The sequence below is a fragment of the Cryptomeria japonica genome, chromosome 3 (assembly GCF_030272615.1).
Source record: "Cryptomeria japonica chromosome 3, Sugi_1.0, whole genome shotgun sequence".
Lineage (NCBI taxonomy): Eukaryota > Viridiplantae > Streptophyta > Pinopsida > Cupressales > Cupressaceae > Cryptomeria > Cryptomeria japonica.
In genome coordinates this window covers 759,590,826-759,609,154 of record NC_081407.1, presented here as the reverse complement: position 1 = coordinate 759,609,154, position 18,329 = coordinate 759,590,826, and the positions used below count along the sequence as shown (strand labels likewise).

The 18,329-nt window shown below is 32.7% G+C and overlaps 2 protein-coding genes across 2 annotated transcripts; both read left to right on the top strand.

Moving 5' to 3' along the window:
* Positions 1-1,951: 1,951 nt before the first annotated feature.
* On the top strand, positions 1,952-4,022 carry LOC131874354 (probable pectate lyase 18). The gene is made up of 5 exons (XM_059217691.1): positions 1,952-2,118; positions 2,550-3,180; positions 3,381-3,484; positions 3,595-3,733; positions 3,816-4,022. Exons 1-5 carry the CDS (start codon positions 1,952-1,954, stop codon positions 4,020-4,022), a joined length of 1,248 nt encoding a protein of 415 aa, XP_059073674.1.
* An 11,462-nt stretch (positions 4,023-15,484) lies between these two features.
* On the top strand, positions 15,485-17,555 carry LOC131049437 (probable pectate lyase 18). Its single transcript, XM_059217690.1, has 5 exons — positions 15,485-15,651; positions 16,083-16,713; positions 16,914-17,017; positions 17,128-17,266; positions 17,349-17,555. The coding sequence occupies exons 1-5, from the start codon at positions 15,485-15,487 to the stop codon at positions 17,553-17,555; spliced, it is 1,248 nt and encodes a 415-aa protein (XP_059073673.1).
* The last annotated feature ends 774 nt before the right edge of the window (positions 17,556-18,329 follow it).

Sequence of the window (18,329 nt, the reverse complement as noted above, 5' to 3'; positions counted from 1 at the left end):
ATGCTCTCACCCAATGTGTGCTTGTTGGAGATAGTGTCTCGTGAGTTCCTGTTAGGGTTACCTTAATTTTTGTACTCTTCGTAATTGACCTTTTGAAGCTATGTAAAGGAAATTGTTTCCTTATGATAGGGCTTGTCAATGGCTTTTGTACTTAAACATCATGTTTCCATTCTAATATATTTGAACGTGTTATTTTAAATGTTTTAGAATAATGCTTATTTTATGCTATATCATTATTTTAATAATATGGAGGTCCTTATAGTTTGAAATTATTATTGTCTCAAAACATTAAAAAATATCAAAATTGACACATTACTAAATCATGTGAATGGACATTGATATATTCAAAGCAATTTCACTTGTGTTTGGGTTTGCTTCATGTAAGATAAACAAATTTACCAAATATTTAATATATTTTCCATGTCAGTACATATAAGAGGCATTTTTATAATTTATTATTTTTGTATTTATAATTTAATAACAAGTCATCTAGTGTAAAAATGTTGTAATAATAAGAGGTGGTAGAAAATTTCGATAGAATTTATGATATAAGGACTCATGTTCAACTTTAATATTATTTTATGTGGCATGGAAAGTGAGATGTCTACTTCTAAAAATGGTTTACAAATCCAATCACATAGAACTATTTGGACTTTTGTTGATGCTATTTAAATGATTTTTATTTGATAAAAAAATAAATCTCACATAATTAATTACTCCATCTAATAGTAAAAAACTATAAGTATTAAAAAGCCTTCTATTATTCACAGCTCCTTTTTATAAGTAAGATCTACACAATTAGAAGTTCTAGAAATGAATGATCTTATTAGATCAAAATAAATAACAATTAGTTCACCATTCATACTTCTTACAAAAGCCTTCTCACTATTAAGCTGTGTGTGTCATACAATTCAATAGAATTAAAAGCTGAATTAATGCACAAAAATGTTCCAATAGTATCATATGTCTTTATTATTTTTAAAAGTTGAATATTTGGTTTGATTAAATATATATTTCAGGTTGAGCTAGCCATCCAAACTAAAAACATATAATGATTCAACATATTATTTAAAAGTTCATATTATTAAATTGATATGATGTAGAATTAGAAATAATCAATCTTTATAAACTTATAACCTTAAATTAATATATAAATATGTCTATTATACCTAAGTATCCTCGTGACGTCACACATAGCAAATAAAACTCCAATTATTTTCACTTCGACCTATCTTTCTCTAACGTAATCATCCATTCATTATGTTTTATTGCGTTAACATAAAGAAGTTTATCCTACAAATATACATTTACAATCTATTAAGTTTCGATATGTTAGATTCTTTGGAATTCTAATTTTTTCCACGATAAAAAAAATGAAGAGCGCGGGAACCATGTGAGCGCGGGAACAACATGCGAGAATTTTATACCAAACTTGGTCGCCCATCGCCGTGCAAATTACGGAAGAGGAAAGTCATTTATAGCCAAAGACAAACATACTTGTGGGCCATATCACCTTTGCCAATGTTTCTCATGTTTTAATGTGAAACCCAAAGAAGTGTTACTACCGAATAACTCAATGGAGTCACCATGGAAAGCAGACACGGATAAAATGCGGCGTCCACCACATCCATGAAAGTTTCTATATCTATGTTTTTCAAATAGATTTGGAGAAAACTCTCAATTCAGAAAAACGTCGGAGTAAACATTCTAAGAAACGTTGGAGGAATGCTCTATCACATCATTACTCACTATTGTTTATGAGTCAAGCGCTATAGTCATGTGCATTACCACCGTAATAATCGCACTGAGATAACGTGCACACAACAATTTTTCAAACGTCGGGGTCAAGATTCCCCCTTCTCTACAGATTTTGCACATGATGATTTTGTATATAAGATAGCCCAAAGCCATAGCATGTAATACAACCATTGCAGGTTTTCTCCTATCCAAAATGGCGAGCAGACAAGCCTTACAGCCATTGTTTCTTCTTCTTGCTGTCTTTTTCATCAAGTTAGTAATGGTGGAATCAATAAGAACCCCCTTCAATATGACTAAGGCTGAGAATAGTGATAAATATCATGTTGAGAAGCCGGAGCTTGTAGTTCAAATGGTAGAAAGGTAACCATTTCGCCTTTCAGATGATTTAGAAATTTTAGAGAATTTATTTATGGTAGTATAGAAATGAAATCCAATATCTTATTGAATTTAGTACATTAGTATGAAATCTTAAATGACAAGGTTTATTATAAATGTTCTATTTATTCTTATGCTGTTCCTCGACGTTTTCTTCACTGTAATTTCTATAATACTATTCTCGTAACTGTAGTTGGTATGCAGCAGTTATAGAACAAATTTCTATCACCCATATCATCATGCCATTGGATAATTAACAATTGTCGTCGTTGAGACAGATTCAATGAAAGAAAATTCACTACAGAAAAGATATTTAAGTCAGTTCAATTAAGAGAATTTCGAAGTCCTAGCATTTTTTTATAGCTAGCATATATTACAGACAGTTGAGATTATTTACTTCAAGAACTATTGTGCAGGAGTTTAAATAATTCGAAAAGAAAGCTGAGCTCGTGCGAAACGGGGAACCCCATCGATGACTGTTGGCGTTGTGATCCTAACTGGGTTAACAACCGAAAGAGACTGGCTGATTGTGCCATCGGATTTGGCAAAAACGCCATTGGAGGTAAGAATGGCAGATTTTATATAGTTACAGATCCAAATGACGATGACCCGGTCAATCCTCGACCTGGCACTCTGCGGCACGCTGTTATTCAAACCGAACCTCTCTGGATTATTTTCCAAAAAGATATGGTTATTCAGCTCAAGGAGGAGCTTATCATGAACAGTTATAAGACTATTGATGGTAGAGGTGCCAATGTTCATATAGCAAATGGAGCTTGCATTACAATTCAGTATGTGACCAATATTATCATTCATGGAGTTCATATCCACGACTGTAAACCTGCGGGAAACACAAATGTTAGGAGCTCCCCGACACATTATGGGTTTAGAACCAAGAGTGATGGAGATGGGATTTCCATCTTTGGATCAAGCGCAATTTGGGTTGACCACTGTTCATTGTCAAGTTGCGCAGATGGATTGATCGACGCCATCATGGGTTCCACTGCTATAACCATTTCAAACAGCTTTTTCACTCACCATGACAAGGTGCTCAAAACTGCTTTTTTGGTCTTCCATAAATATACTTTTCTTTGAAATTAGGTTTCACAATTGTATTTTTTATCCGAGGATTTTAGGGTAGGGTATTAAAAGCCTATTACTTGACTTGAACGAAAAAAATGTGAGTATTTATTAAATTGTCGATAGAACGCTATTTCTCAAGTCCAATATTTATTGGCTTTTTCCAGGTGATGCTCCTAGGACACAGCGACGCCTACACCGAGGACGTCAAAATGCAAGTAACAGTTGCTTTCAACCACTTTGGAGAAGGGCTTGTTCAACGTATGCCCAGGTGTGAATAGAATTTTGTAACAAACTGTATTCCTTGCACAAAGACCACGAATATACAGCTTGCTGAAGTTTATTTGCTCAAGTCTTTAAGATATTAACGTTATGATGCAGATGTCGACATGGATACTTTCATGTGGTGAACAATGATTACACCCACTGGGAAATGTATGCAATCGGGGGAAGTGCAAACCCCACCATTAACAGCCAAGGCAACAGATTCCTTGCTCCTGATTATCGATTCCACAAGGAGGTAAAAGACCTGTACAACTCATGTCTCTTATATCTTTGGTATTCAACGGTTGTAGTATAGTTATAGTATGGGTAATGTGCAGGTTACAAAGCACCAAGATTCAACAGAAGGCAACTGGAGATCAGTGGGAGATCTTATGTTAAATGGGGCATTCTTCACAGCATCAGGGGCTAAAGAATCCTCAAGCTATGCCAAAGCTTCGAGTATGGCGGCAAGACCTTCCTCTATTGTGGGCTCTATCACTGCAAGTTCGGGTGTTCTCACCTGCAGAAAAGGTTCCAGCTGTTAGACCAAATGCGTGCATTATAGACAAATTCTTAGGAATCCCTCAATTCTGTTACTTTGCAAGCATGAGCACACGGAATGAGGCTTCTTAGTTATTTTAGTTTTGGTTGCCGAGACTCTCTTGTCATCTTTCACTAAAGACGAATATATGGAAAATATCGAATAATATTTTTCTCAAATTTGAAGTGTAGTGGTAGAACGTCAAGCCAGTGTTTGTTTATATTATCTCGATTGTCACTTAAAAACATTTCTTAGGTAAATCTCACAAGAACTGCAACATAGAGATAGGAAATAGTTGAATTTATGTTCATACCAGTAATTCAAAAAACTAATTTATGCAAATGTTTCTTGAAACTATGAACACACCCGGTGTAATTGTATACGACGCAACTAAATATATTCACTTGCATGGGAAATTATTAACCTTTTAAGTTAATTATGTGATTGTAGATTAATTTTATATTATACATGTCTAATTTGTAACTCTAGACCTTATCTATCACAATATATACTTTTTCTCTTTGATTTGCTAGATTCTATACTCCTCATTGATTATTAAGGACTTGGTATATTTATAACTACATCATAAAGATAGTGAAATAATCAATGGTCATGTTCTCCTACTCCCTTAATTAGAATAGTTTTTTGATTGTGATAAAGATACTTAGATGTTGATTTTGATACAATATTTTTATTCTATTTAAAGTTCCAAATGAAAATGTTCATAAGTTCATTCTATATACGAATAAGTCAATGATTGCTTAATGGTCAATTAATGTCTTTAAATTTGAAGCCCTGCTAGATAATTCCATGTTTTACAAACTCAACTCCCAATGACTACGAGGAAAGAGGAGAATTTTAAAATTTGAAACAAATTTATTTTTCCTTAAAATTCAAGCCAAGCAAGATCAATCCTCAATGCTACAAAAATGGTCCGTTGTAAAAAGATATATAATACAATGATCATGGGTAAATGTATGCAAATATAGGACAAAAACTAATGGGAATGCATGAATATAAATATAGGTAGGATATAGATAAGGATGGATATATATTGATGTATGGAAATAGGAGTGGGAGAACATAGATTGAAATTAGGGAAGGTGCCAAACTTATTAAAAATGGTTTTTGCATGCCAAAAATATTTTTTCTTTCTAGTGACTGAAAAATGAGTTTCTAATGCAAAATTTAAAATGGCTCCTGTAAAAGTTTTTAGATTTTAACATTTGATTTCTAATTTTGTCCTCCAAGCTTTGATGTTTTTGAAAAAAAAGTCAATTGTGACTTTATCCAACCTTTTGGATGCTTTGGAAATGTTGAAAATTCTGCCAAAATTACCTAAATGCTACAATCACGCAAACCTCCCAAGAATATAACTATGCAAAGTAGATTATAGGGATGCTTATTCTTTTGTTAAGTTGTACTTATTATTAGGGCTATGCAAGGATGTAGGAGAAGAGAATACTTGGTTTTTTAATATTATAGCTATCAGTTAGTCTCAAATCTATAAAAGCCAGATATTAAAATTAACTGTACTAGACAACAAGTTCCAGTACCATGTTAGATTCTTTGGGAAGTGACAATCGGGCTAGAATCTCGTGTCTGACCTAGATCATGTGCAACTACAGTTAATAGATAATCGAATATCAAATAGTAGAGCCAAAATCTGAAATGAAAGAACAATATAGACAATGCAAGAGAACTTGAGAATACTCTTCATACGCTCACCAAGCTACCAATAGGTGCATTAACTCCTACTACCCATAAAATATGGGAAGTTTTACCTACTTGATAAATGTCAAAATATGTAGCATAACCTCCTTAAGTGAAGATAGAAAAGAAGTTATAATTAGTGGCATAAAAGCCAAAAGAGGGTGAGAAAATTAATTACCCTATAACCTACTAAAGGTAAGAACAAACTCGTGGTTATGGAAGGAGGCACAACAAGCCAAAAGGGAGTGTGTGACTCAATTACTCATGTGTTAGAAAGTGGTACATGTAGATTATGTATTTTTCCATGTTTATTCACATTAACCACTCCTAATAAACCAAAGAAAGATTAAATAATATTTGTAGGAAAAAGAATAACGCCTAACAACTACTATGTGGTAAAAGGCAAGGTTTCATTAGCATATAAATTGAAGCAATACTTATATGGTGTCCAATGATCTCCAAAATTATGGTTTCAAAAGTTTAATTCATATGCTATGTATTATAATCTAGTGTATTTCCTAATTATGTTGGTTGCCTATATAGTTGGTCAGATATTGGACTTTGGTTTTGGTGGGGTTGGTTTTATGTACTAGATGGTAGTCATCGGGGTGCCGATAATTGTTTCTTTTTTCCCCTATTTTTTGTGTTATGTTGTTTATAGACTTTACTTTCTACTGTATTGGGCGTTGGGCCCCTTAGCAACTATTTAATTATTAAAAATTAAACTTTATGATGGTAATCAATCTCTTTTTATCAATTTATGCATAGATCATTTGTTGATATTTGGTAACAATGAATGGATGATTAGAGATATGGTATATAAAATTTCAATACATTTCAACATAAACAATTAGGGGTTCCTATATGCATCCTAGGCATTGAAAAGAGAGAGAAATAAGAAATGTTTGATTGGGATAGACTAAGTATGTTGAATTTGTGTTGTAATATTTTAGTATGCAGAATTATATGCTAGTAAATGTTTCTATTTTCTTGGGTACTAAGTTATTAGTTAAGTAATATATACGTCTTCACCGTTAAATGTAGAGTATATATTGCATGTTCCTTACACTAGTCTACTTCATATTCTAATTTATGTTATATTTTACATAAAGCTAGACATTGGTGATGTAATGGGAGCCTTGGGATTATTATATGGCTAATATTGGCATAGAGCATTGAACAACAATTAAGAGAGACTTAAGGTGAATGCAGAACACTATAAATTATTATATCTTCTACTATGGTGATTACTCACAAGGGATTGTTGACTTAGATTTGACAGGAGATGTAGATCATAAAATATCTACTAGTGGCTATTTCTTTAGCCTATTTAGTGTTTCTATTACTTGAATGAGCAAGTGATGGGTTGTAGTCATTTATCCATTGTAGAGGTATAGTACATGACAATTAGTAATGCCTGTAAGGAGGTGAGTTGGTTTTAGAGTTTTTGTTGAATTGTTGGCCTTATTCAAGCAATAGTTTAAACTCAATGTGAGAGTCAAGGTGTCATTAGCTTGGCCAAAACCCAATTTTTTGTGTATAAATGAAGCATATAGATGCACAATACCATTTTTCTCATCACATGGTGGAGGATAGTGGATGATGATTGAAAATGATGACTCTTTGGTGATTGTTTTAGATGATTTGATGAAGCATGTAAGCACAAATAACATTAGATGGTGTAATAAATATAATGGCCTCATAGTCCTTAATACTTAGATGCTAATATTCCCTTTATGCTTTTGCAAGGTATTTGAAATAAGTGGGAGAATTCTAGAAAACCATTGTCTCAACCATATTTTGTTCATATCTAATTATTTAATAGTTAAATTTTACATGTATTTTTGTTATCACTGTTAGTGTGTGGTATGTTTCTACTATCATATTCGTGTTAGACTTGTACCAACCACTTAGAATTGGACAAGATCTAACCTTATAGTTCTATATCAAAGGTAAAATCAGCTAAATTATGCAAGTTGCTTGGAAAAGAGGGGTATATTAACTTGAATGGCCTTCCTAAAGGTCCTTAATTTTGAACTTTTACCAAATAAGTGAGTACCAGCAATCGAAATTTGACTACTTCAGCATCGTGATTATTTCATTATGCATGCTTGCCTTCCATCCCCAACTAATAAATATACGCAGATTGGAGGACGTGCATGAATTTACTCATGAGATTTCATGGTCTACATTACCGTCACGCACGGAGTGCATTGGACTATTATTTTTATTCCTTTAATTCTTCTAAGCATACTTTCATCAAGATTTTATTTGCTTTTGGAAACGAGGTTGTACTAGCCTTCCAGCGTACAAATAATGTAATGGCCCCATGCAAATTCGTGTGGCTGCAAAAACTTTTCTTTTTATTTAAAAACTACATTTAGATTTGTGATACGAAAATAATTTTAGTTGATGAGGGATGGAGGAGACCACCAACTATAAGGAAATGTGGATCCCATGTCCCACGACGAAGTCAAAAGCTACATGTGCTATATGGAGTTCGTTCTAATCTTTTATCATCGAACAACATAGCAAAAACAACCATGCAGAACAGATTGTTGTAAAATCCATGTGCCTTTTTTTCAACACACAAGAAATTTGTTATTTGTGAAAAAGCATGGAGATACTCTTCAAGTGTGCACACATAACATCGAGAGTCGGCCTTAATTAAAGTTTGACGTAGATGGTCAATGTCTCATACCCATCTTGACTATGACCAGTTGAATTGTTGCAAAGCATGTTGTGAGGTCGGTATTAAGCTTCTTTGTATTTACCAAATTTAAAGAATATAAACTAGAGTTGGATTTAGTATAGTTGGCGCGTTATATTTTATGGAGGTTGCAGAGGAGCTGGTGATGCTTGGTAGAATATCAGGCCAGTGGTAGTAATGGGACTTCTTTTTCTATGTGAGACGCATGATATCCTTGTAGTTCTTGGGCTGCCTTAGAGATCTGGACGTGGCAACAGGTTCTTGTTGAATTGGCCTTCAAAATGTAACAGGCTATTCAGTTATTTATGGACTGGGTATGGGAATGGAACCTCTGTGCTATCAGGGTCAGTCGGTTTGAGATCTATGTAAAGATTTCATTAGAAGTAAAACAACAGGCATGAAGGATGAAAACTGGGTTGTCTTAGATAGTTAATATAGTAATCTTATTTGGCTATGTCTGGGAAATTTATTGCTCCTCAATGTTGTACATGAATCCTCTACAACCCCTTTTTATAAAGTTAGGAAAGTTGTACCACACCATATCGTTGGTGAACAAGCATCTTCTATGTAAGTAGTATTATTTGAGGGTGGTTGATATGGATTAAGTTGTTGAGCACTTTAATTCATTTAACACTATTGTAAACAAAAGATGGAGGAAGAAGTTATAGGAATGGTCTTATGACATTCTTTTCTACACATATGGAGCAATCTATTGATGAACATTTGAAGCACTACTTTAAATTTTGTGCTTGATGAGGTAATGTCTTCTCTTCTCCCAAATGGTCTTTCATAGAAAGAATAGTACAAGTGGCATAGCTTTCTTTATTGGTGATAGCCTTATATCATGGTTGAGCTAAAATAAGGATTTTGTATCTTAGTCTATGGTAGAAGCAAAATATATTGCAATAGTTTCTTGTTGCATTTAGGTTTTATAGATAAAAAAAGACATTGTAGCAGATGGAGATTGAATTTGAAGAACCCATGCCAATCCTTTGTTACAATACAAGTACTATAAACATTTCAAATGATTGGGTAACACATTCACGGAAAAACCCATATCTCAATTAAGTATCACTATCTAAGAGAGAAGGTTGCAAGGAAACAAGTGAAGATAGAATATGTTGAAACAAAGGAGAGATCATTACAAAACCTTTTCGAAAGGAGACAATTTAATATCTTGGGTAGAATTTGGTAGTGGTATCGCCCCCCTCTTAAATGAAGAGGAAGTTAGTATATGTTGAGGAGGAGTGTTGACTCCTCACTGCAAGTAGTCTTGGTGGTATTGTGAAAAAAATTACAAAAGGTATTAGTAGATTAATTTTTCCTTGAAGACCAAGAATCAAAGTGGATATTTGTCATTGATGTCAAAGTGGGAGAAAGGAAGCCAAAATTCTACACCATTTGGGGAAGAAAGGATTGAGAGAGAGAGAGAGAGAGAGAGAGAGAGAGAGAGAGAGAGAGAGAGAGAGAGAGAGAGAGAATGAAAGTCCAATTACAAGAGCACAAAGCCAAACTTGAGAAGAATGAAAGTCCAATTACAATGGAAGCAAATTTTCTACACAAGGGGAGCCCCTAATTTCCATTACAAGGAGTATTTTATTAGTAGCATTTTTCATGTTTGGAACCAATGACAAAGGAGGAGATTGTTGAAATTTATATTTTCATTAATTTCAAAGGAGGTAGTTAAGGTTTTTGTATAAATTATCATTATGTTACCCTCAATATCCAGTTTTCAAAAATTACAATAATTTTAATTAATATTATGTCATATCAAATAATTATTGATCTAGATAAATAGAGTCAAGTTATGTTAAATACATCATTCAATATAGTATGTCACTAGTATCATCTTAATCAATTTTTTATTGTTGAAGGATTTGGAAGTATTTGTGATGTGTATATGAAGTTCATTCCTCAAAAACTATATCCACTAGCACATTATTTTATACCACATTCTACCATAGTTATATTTTGAGGCTTGTATGTTGGAAGATAAATATGGCTACACACAAAGACAAGTCTATTCAAGTTGCAAAGGTGGAATTCAATAACATGAAAAGTTAGGGTCAACATTATGCTCATAGAGATCACTTCACAATATATTATGAATTTTTTTATGAATGGGTCAAATTATTGCACTATGAACCAACTATAGGAAGCATGTGAAAGTGTACTAGGACCAACTAATTATTTTTCGTAAAGAATAGCATCATCCAACTCTTGAAGTAGCATGTTGGATCTTGGTTTAAGCCTTTTATATGTTTGGTCTAAAGTATGCATGTGTCAAATGTGTGAATGTTGTAAATAAGTTATAAGATGAGTTGTGATTATATATAATGTAGGGATGTATAAGTGTAATTGGATTCATTTAAAGAGTAATTCTTGCTAGTAGAACTAATAACCATCGCAAAAGTTGTGTAAGTTGTCAACTAAATTTTAGGTTAAGTGGGCAAAATCAATTGAAGGTCTCATGCACTTTGAGAGGGTTGTCAAAAGTTGATTAGATCAAGGTGACCCTAAAGCTTCATCCTTGAAGATCTGCATATCATATCTTTCATGTACTATTATTGTATTTAAGGTTGGCGCCTCATGATTATAGTTGGTGTTCACTTCTTAGACTCAAGCATTGGTGTCTCCTATGGGTTGATGCATACAAAATATTATAAGTTTATTATTTAGTTTATGAGGCTAGATTTGCATATTAGATCCAAGAAGCTTTTCTCACCATGGTTTTCCCCTTAAGTTTCTACATAAATCTAGTATTATTTTGTGTTGATGTCCTCTTATCTTATCTTATCAGTTTCTATGATGTTTGGAGAAGTTATCAAGGGTAATTAATTTGGAATTGGTGTCTACTGATTACCATTCTCTTAGTGTCTATGTGTGATTAACGCACATAATATATGCATTCTATTAAGAACAACAACCACTATTTCTTTTATTTTCATTGAAAAGAACTATCTAGATTTCCTTGGAAATGACCTTCTATTTATGTCACTTTGTGCAATCTTCCTTTATTCATAATGTATCTTTGTTCAAGACAAAAATCAAATCCGTGTAGCAGTAACAAGTTATCCTATATTGTCTAACAATGTAAAAGTTTATTGGTTATTTTGGATAGTTTAAAAATTTGGATTTATAAGTTTTGAATTTCATAAATACTTTTCCTTTGTAATAATTCTTTGAAGTAATTTAGAATGATATTTTTGTAATAAAATTTAGCTATTAATGAATTGTAATTGAATACATTAACTCTCACTTTAATTATAATCATTAGCATATTATTACTCATGGATTTGTTTAGGTCAACCCAAGAGTATAGCCAGTAATCCTTAGCTTGACTAAATCCATCCATTGATTATTACCATTTATTTATAATTAGATTAGTAGTAGATCAATAAAATAGATATTTATTTATATATTAATAAATGCATAGAGTAGCATATATCAATATAAGAATGCAAGTAGTTATTAAGAGAATTTAAGTAAGAGGTGTAGAGATGTTATTAAAGCTTAAAATTTATTAAGTTATAGCTTTAAACGTATAGAAATAAATTCATTAGTCAACAATATTAAACTTGAATATATTCTTTCTGTATATCTTAAGATGAATAAGTTATTATTTGAATGCCTCTACAATACTTTGTTTAGATTAAAAATAGAAAGACTTTTTAAAATCACAAGACTAATATATAAAATAGGATAATAAGGATAGTAATGAAAGAAATGGACTCTTGGGTCAAGGGTAAGATGTAAGCCCTTATCCCTTACCATATAGAAATAATAAATTTTGTTTTTTATTTTGTGATTGTTGAATATTGAACTCTGACTTAGTGAAAACTCTAATGATAATATCATAGTTTGTTTTTTTAAATGTAAAGGATAAGGATGGAATTTCATATTAATCTCATGTTGACATGTTCATATAGTTTCTTGACTAGATGATAGTTCCTTATCATTAAATGGTTAACCATCTCTAAAGTTTATGACTATATATATAAATATTAAATGGATTTGATCTTATATTTTGATTGTTTGATCATGATAACACTTTTTAATCAAAGGAGTGATTAGATGAATATGATATTGAATATTATAATCAAATCTAAGGTAGAAAGTTTATTCTAAGATGGAAAATATATTCTATTGTCAAAATATTTGAACCAATTAGATTTAATGAATGAAACTAAGTTATTTATGATAATCATTTATTATCAATTTATAACATTTTAATGATATAATGTTAGTGAATTTATGCATCATATAATAACTCATGAATTAGTTTTTAAGTATATCATTTAGAAGATTTAATAATGAATTAGCATTTAATATGTCTTTCATGATATCAGGTTAATTAGATAGATTGATAGTTACCTTTTCTTTTGTACTCTTATACATGTGTCTGTATGAGTTTTATACTCTCAAGATCATGTTTAGACAAATCTTGTTATTGGTATTCTTATGTACTAATGTGTTTGAAATCAATTTTTATGCTAAATTTAATTATCAAGAAGATAATACTTGTTAGATGCTTCTATTTTCCTATGACTACTTTGTATACTTGTGCATTCAATTCTTGTTTGTGTAAATGGATGGTGGTAAACATGGAGAACCATATAAGGATTGAGTATCACCCTCTATATATCTATCAACAAATGACTTAAAAAGATGCATTGGGAAAAAGATGTTTTATCAAATTTTAATATTATACCATGCTACTACTTTTGATCATTTAAAACTCATACTCTTTGCCATATCATAATATTGTTATATTAGCATGTGTGTGCACGCGCACACACGCACACACACAAACATAGAGACAGAGAGAGAGAGAGAGAGAGAGAGAGAGAGAGAGAGAGAGAGAGAGAGAGAGAGAGAGAGAGAGAGAGAGAGAGAGAGAGAGAGAGAGAGAGAGAGAGAGAGAGAGAGAGAGAGAGAGAGAGAGAGAGAGTATATCATGCTACATAGATTCCATCACTCCTACTTGTTTAAGATTTCTCGACATCTTTGCGTTGGGCCAGGTATTCTTCATGCCAAGAAGAGTTTCAGGGGAGTGTAAAGATTTGTGGTTGGGTAGATATGTTCTTCGATGATGCTCTCACCCAATGTGTGCTTGTTGGAGATAGTGTCTCGTGAGTTCCTGTTAGGGTTACCTTAATTTTTGTACTCTTCGTAATTGACCTTTTGAAGCTATGTAAAGGAAATTGTTTCCTTATGATAGGGCTTGTCAATGGCTTTTGTACTTAAACATCATGTTTCCATTCTAATATATTTGAACGTGTTATTTTAAATGTTTTAGAATAATGCTTATTTTATGCTATATCATTATTTTAATAATATGGAGGTCCTTATAGTTTGAAATTATTATTGTCTCAAAACATTAAAAAATATCAAAATTGACACATTACTAAATCATGTGAATGGACATTGATATATTCAAAGCAATTTCACTTGTGTTTGGGTTTGCTTCATGTAAGATAAACAAATTTACCAAATATTTAATATATTTTCCATGTCAGTACATATAAGAGGCATTTTTATAATTTATTATTTTTGTATTTATAATTTAATAACAAGTCATCTAGTGTAAAAATGTTGTAATAATAAGAGGTGGTAGAAAATTTCGATAGAATTTATGATATAAGGACTCATGTTCAACTTTAATATTATTTTATGTGGCATGGAAAGTGAGATGTCTACTTCTAAAAATGGTTTACAAATCCAATCACATAGAACTATTTGGACTTTTGTTGATGCTATTTAAATGATTTTTATTTGATAAAAAAATAAATCTCACATAATTAATTACTCCATCTAATAGTAAAAAACTATAAGTATTAAAAAGCCTTCTATTATTCACAGCTCCTTTTTATAAGTAAGATCTACACAATTAGAAGTTCTAGAAATGAATGATCTTATTAGATCAAAATAAATAACAATTAGTTCACCATTCATACTTCTTACAAAAGCCTTCTCACTATTAAGCTGTGTGTGTCATACAATTCAATAGAATTAAAAGCTGAATTAATGCACAAAAATGTTCCAATAGTATCATATGTCTTTATTATTTTTAAAAGTTGAATATTTGGTTTGATTAAATATATATTTCAGGTTGAGCTAGCCATCCAAACTAAAAACATATAATGATTCAACATATTATTTAAAAGTTCATATTATTAAATTGATATGATGTAGAATTAGAAATAATCAATCTTTATAAACTTATAACCTTAAATTAATATATAAATATGTCTATTATACCTAAGTATCCTCGTGACGTCACACATAGCAAATAAAACTCCAATTATTTTCACTTCGACCTATCTTTCTCTAACGTAATCATCCATTCATTATGTTTTATTGCGTTAACATAAAGAAGTTTATCCTACAAATATACATTTACAATCTATTAAGTTTCGATATGTTAGATTCTTTGGAATTCTAATTTTTTCCACGATAAAAAAAATGAAGAGCGCGGGAACCATGTGAGCGCGGGAACAACATGCGAGAATTTTATACCAAACTTGGTCGCCCATCGCCGTGCAAATTACGGAAGAGGAAAGTCATTTATAACCAAAGACAAACATACTTGTGGGCCATATCACCTTTGCCAATGTTTCTCATGTTTTAATGTGAAACCCAAAGAAGTGTTACTACCGAATAACTCAATGGAGTCACCATGGAAAGCAGACACGGATAAAATGCGGCGTCCACCACATCCATGAAAGTTTCTATATCTATGTTTTTCAAATAGATTTGGAGAAAACTCTCAATTCAGAAAAACGTCGGAGTAAACATTCTAAGAAACGTTGGAGGAATGCTCTATCACATCATTACTCACTATTGTTTATGAGTCAAGCGCTATAGTCATGTGCATTACCACCGTAATAATCGCACTGAGATAACGTGCACACAACAATTTTTCAAACGTCGGGGTCAAGATTCCCCCTTCTCTACAGATTTTGCACATGATGATTTTGTATATAAGATAGCCCAAAGCCATAGCATGTAATACAACCATTGCAGGTTTTCTCCTATCCAAAATGGCGAGCAGACAAGCCTTACAGCCATTGTTTCTTCTTCTTGCTGTCTTTTTCATCAAGTTAGTAATGGTGGAATCAATAAGAACCCCCTTCAATATGACTAAGGCTGAGAATAGTGATAAATATCATGTTGAGAAGCCGGAGCTTGTAGTTCAAATGGTAGAAAGGTAACCATTTCGCCTTTCAGATGATTTAGAAATTTTAGAGAATTTATTTATGGTAGTATAGAAATGAAATCCAATATCTTATTGAATTTAGTACATTAGTATGAAATCTTAAATGACAAGGTTTATTATAAATGTTCTATTTATTCTTATGCTGTTCCTCGACGTTTTCTTCACTGTAATTTCTATAATACTATTCTCGTAACTGTAGTTGGTATGCAGCAGTTATAGAACAAATTTCTATCACCCATATCATCATGCCATTGGATAATTAACAATTGTCGTCGTTGAGACAGATTCAATGAAAGAAAATTCACTACAGAAAAGATATTTAAGTCAGTTCAATTAAGAGAATTTCGAAGTCCTAGCATTTTTTTATAGCTAGCATATATTACAGACAGTTGAGATTATTTACTTCAAGAACTATTGTGCAGGAGTTTAAATAATTCGAAAAGAAAGCTGAGCTCGTGCGAAACGGGGAACCCCATCGATGACTGTTGGCGTTGTGATCCTAACTGGGTTAACAACCGAAAGAGACTGGCTGATTGTGCCATCGGATTTGGCAAAAACGCCATTGGAGGTAAGAATGGCAGATTTTATATAGTTACAGATCCAAATGACGATGACCCGGTCAATCCTCGACCTGGCACTCTGCGGCACGCTGTTATTCAAACCGAACCTCTCTGGATTATTTTCCAAAAAGATATGGTTATTCAGCTCAAGGAGGAGCTTATCATGAACAGTTATAAGACTATTGATGGTAGAGGTGCCAATGTTCATATAGCAAATGGAGCTTGCATTACAATTCAGTGTGTGACCAATATTATCATTCATGGAGTTCATATCCACGACTGTAAACCTGCGGGAAACACAAATGTTAGGAGCTCCCCGACACATTATGGGTTTAGAACCAAGAGTGATGGAGATGGGATTTCCATCTTTGGATCAAGCGCAATTTGGGTTGACCACTGTTCATTGTCAAGTTGCGCAGATGGATTGATCGACGCCATCATGGGTTCCACTGCTATAACCATTTCAAACAGCTTTTTCACTCACCATGACAAGGTGCTCAAAACTGCTTTTTTGGTCTTCCATAAATATACTTTTCTTTGAAATTAGGTTTCACAATTGTATTTTTTATCCGAGGATTTTAGGGTAGGGTATTAAAAGCCTATTACTTGACTTGAACGAAAAAAATGTGAGTATTTATTAAATTGTCGATAGAACGCTATTTCTCAAGTCCAATATTTATTGGCTTTTTCCAGGTGATGCTCCTAGGACACAGCGACGCCTACACCGAGGACGTCAAAATGCAAGTAACAGTTGCTTTCAACCACTTTGGAGAAGGGCTTGTTCAACGTATGCCCAGGTGTGAATAGAATTTTGTAACAAACTGTATTCCTTGCACAAAGACCACGAATATACAGCTTGCTGAAGTTTATTTGCTCAAGTCTTTAAGATATTAACGTTATGATGCAGATGTCGACATGGATACTTTCATGTGGTGAACAATGATTACACCCACTGGGAAATGTATGCAATCGGGGGAAGTGCAAACCCCACCATTAACAGCCAAGGCAACAGATTCCTTGCTCCTGATTATCGATTCCACAAGGAGGTAAAAGACCTGTACAACTCATGTCTCTTATATCTTTGGTATTCAACGGTTGTAGTATAGTTATAGTATGGGTAATGTGCAGGTTACAAAGCACCAAGATTCAACAGAAGGCAACTGGAGATCAGTGGGAGATCTTATGTTAAATGGGGCATTCTTCACAGCATCAGGGGCTAAAGAATCCTCAAGCTATGCCAAAGCTTCGAGTATGGCGGCAAGACCTTCCTCTATTGTGGGCTCTATCACTGCAAGTTCGGGTGTTCTCACCTGCAGAAAAGGTTCCAGCTGTTAGACCAAATGCGTGCATTATAGACAAATTCTTAGGAATCCCTCAATTCTGTTACTTTGCAAGCATGAGCACACGGAATGAGGCTTCTTAGTTATTTTAGTTTTGGTTGCCGAGACTCTCTTGTCATCTTTCACTAAAGACGAATATATGGAAAATATCGAATAATATTTTTCTCAAATTTGAAGTGTAGTGGTAGAACGTCAAGCCAGTGTTTGTTTATATTATCTCGATTGTCACTTAAAAACATTTCTTAGGTAAATCTCACAAGAACTGCAACATAGAGATAGGAAATAGTTGAATTTATGTTCATACCAGTAATTCAAAAAACTAATTTATGCAAATGTTTCTTGAAACTATGAACACACCCGGTGTAATTGTATACGACGCAACTAAATATATTCACTTGCATGGGAAATTATTAACCTTTTAAGTTAATTATGTGATTGTAGATTAATTTTATATTATACATGTCTAATTTGTAACTCTAGACCTTATCTATCACAATATATACTTTTTCTCTTTGATTTGCTAGATTCTATACTCCTCATTGATTATTAAGGACTTGGTATATTTATAACTACATCATAAAGATAGTGAAATAATCAATGGTCATGTTCTCCTACTCCCTTAATTAGAATAGTTTTTTGATTGTGATAAAGATACTTAGATGTTGATTTTGATACAATATTTTTATTCTATTTAAAGTTCCAAATGAAAATGTTCATAAGTTCATTCTATATACGAATAAGTCAATGATTGCTTAATGGTCAATTAATG

Coding starts and splice junctions, on each gene's coding strand:
- LOC131049437 (XM_059217690.1), top strand. CDS start 15,485: ATGGCGAGCAGACAAGCCTTACAGCCATTGTTTCTTCTTCTTGCTGTC. Junction 16,714..16,913: donor TTTTCACTCACCATGACAAG/GTGCTCAAAACT, acceptor GGCTTTTTCCAG/GTGATGCTCCTAGGACACAG. Junction 17,267..17,348: donor ATTATCGATTCCACAAGGAG/GTAAAAGACCTG, acceptor GGTAATGTGCAG/GTTACAAAGCACCAAGATTC.
- LOC131874354 (XM_059217691.1), top strand. CDS start 1,952: ATGGCGAGCAGACAAGCCTTACAGCCATTGTTTCTTCTTCTTGCTGTC. Junction 2,119..2,549: donor GTAGTTCAAATGGTAGAAAG/GTAACCATTTCG, acceptor ACTATTGTGCAG/GAGTTTAAATAATTCGAAAA. Junction 3,181..3,380: donor TTTTCACTCACCATGACAAG/GTGCTCAAAACT, acceptor GGCTTTTTCCAG/GTGATGCTCCTAGGACACAG.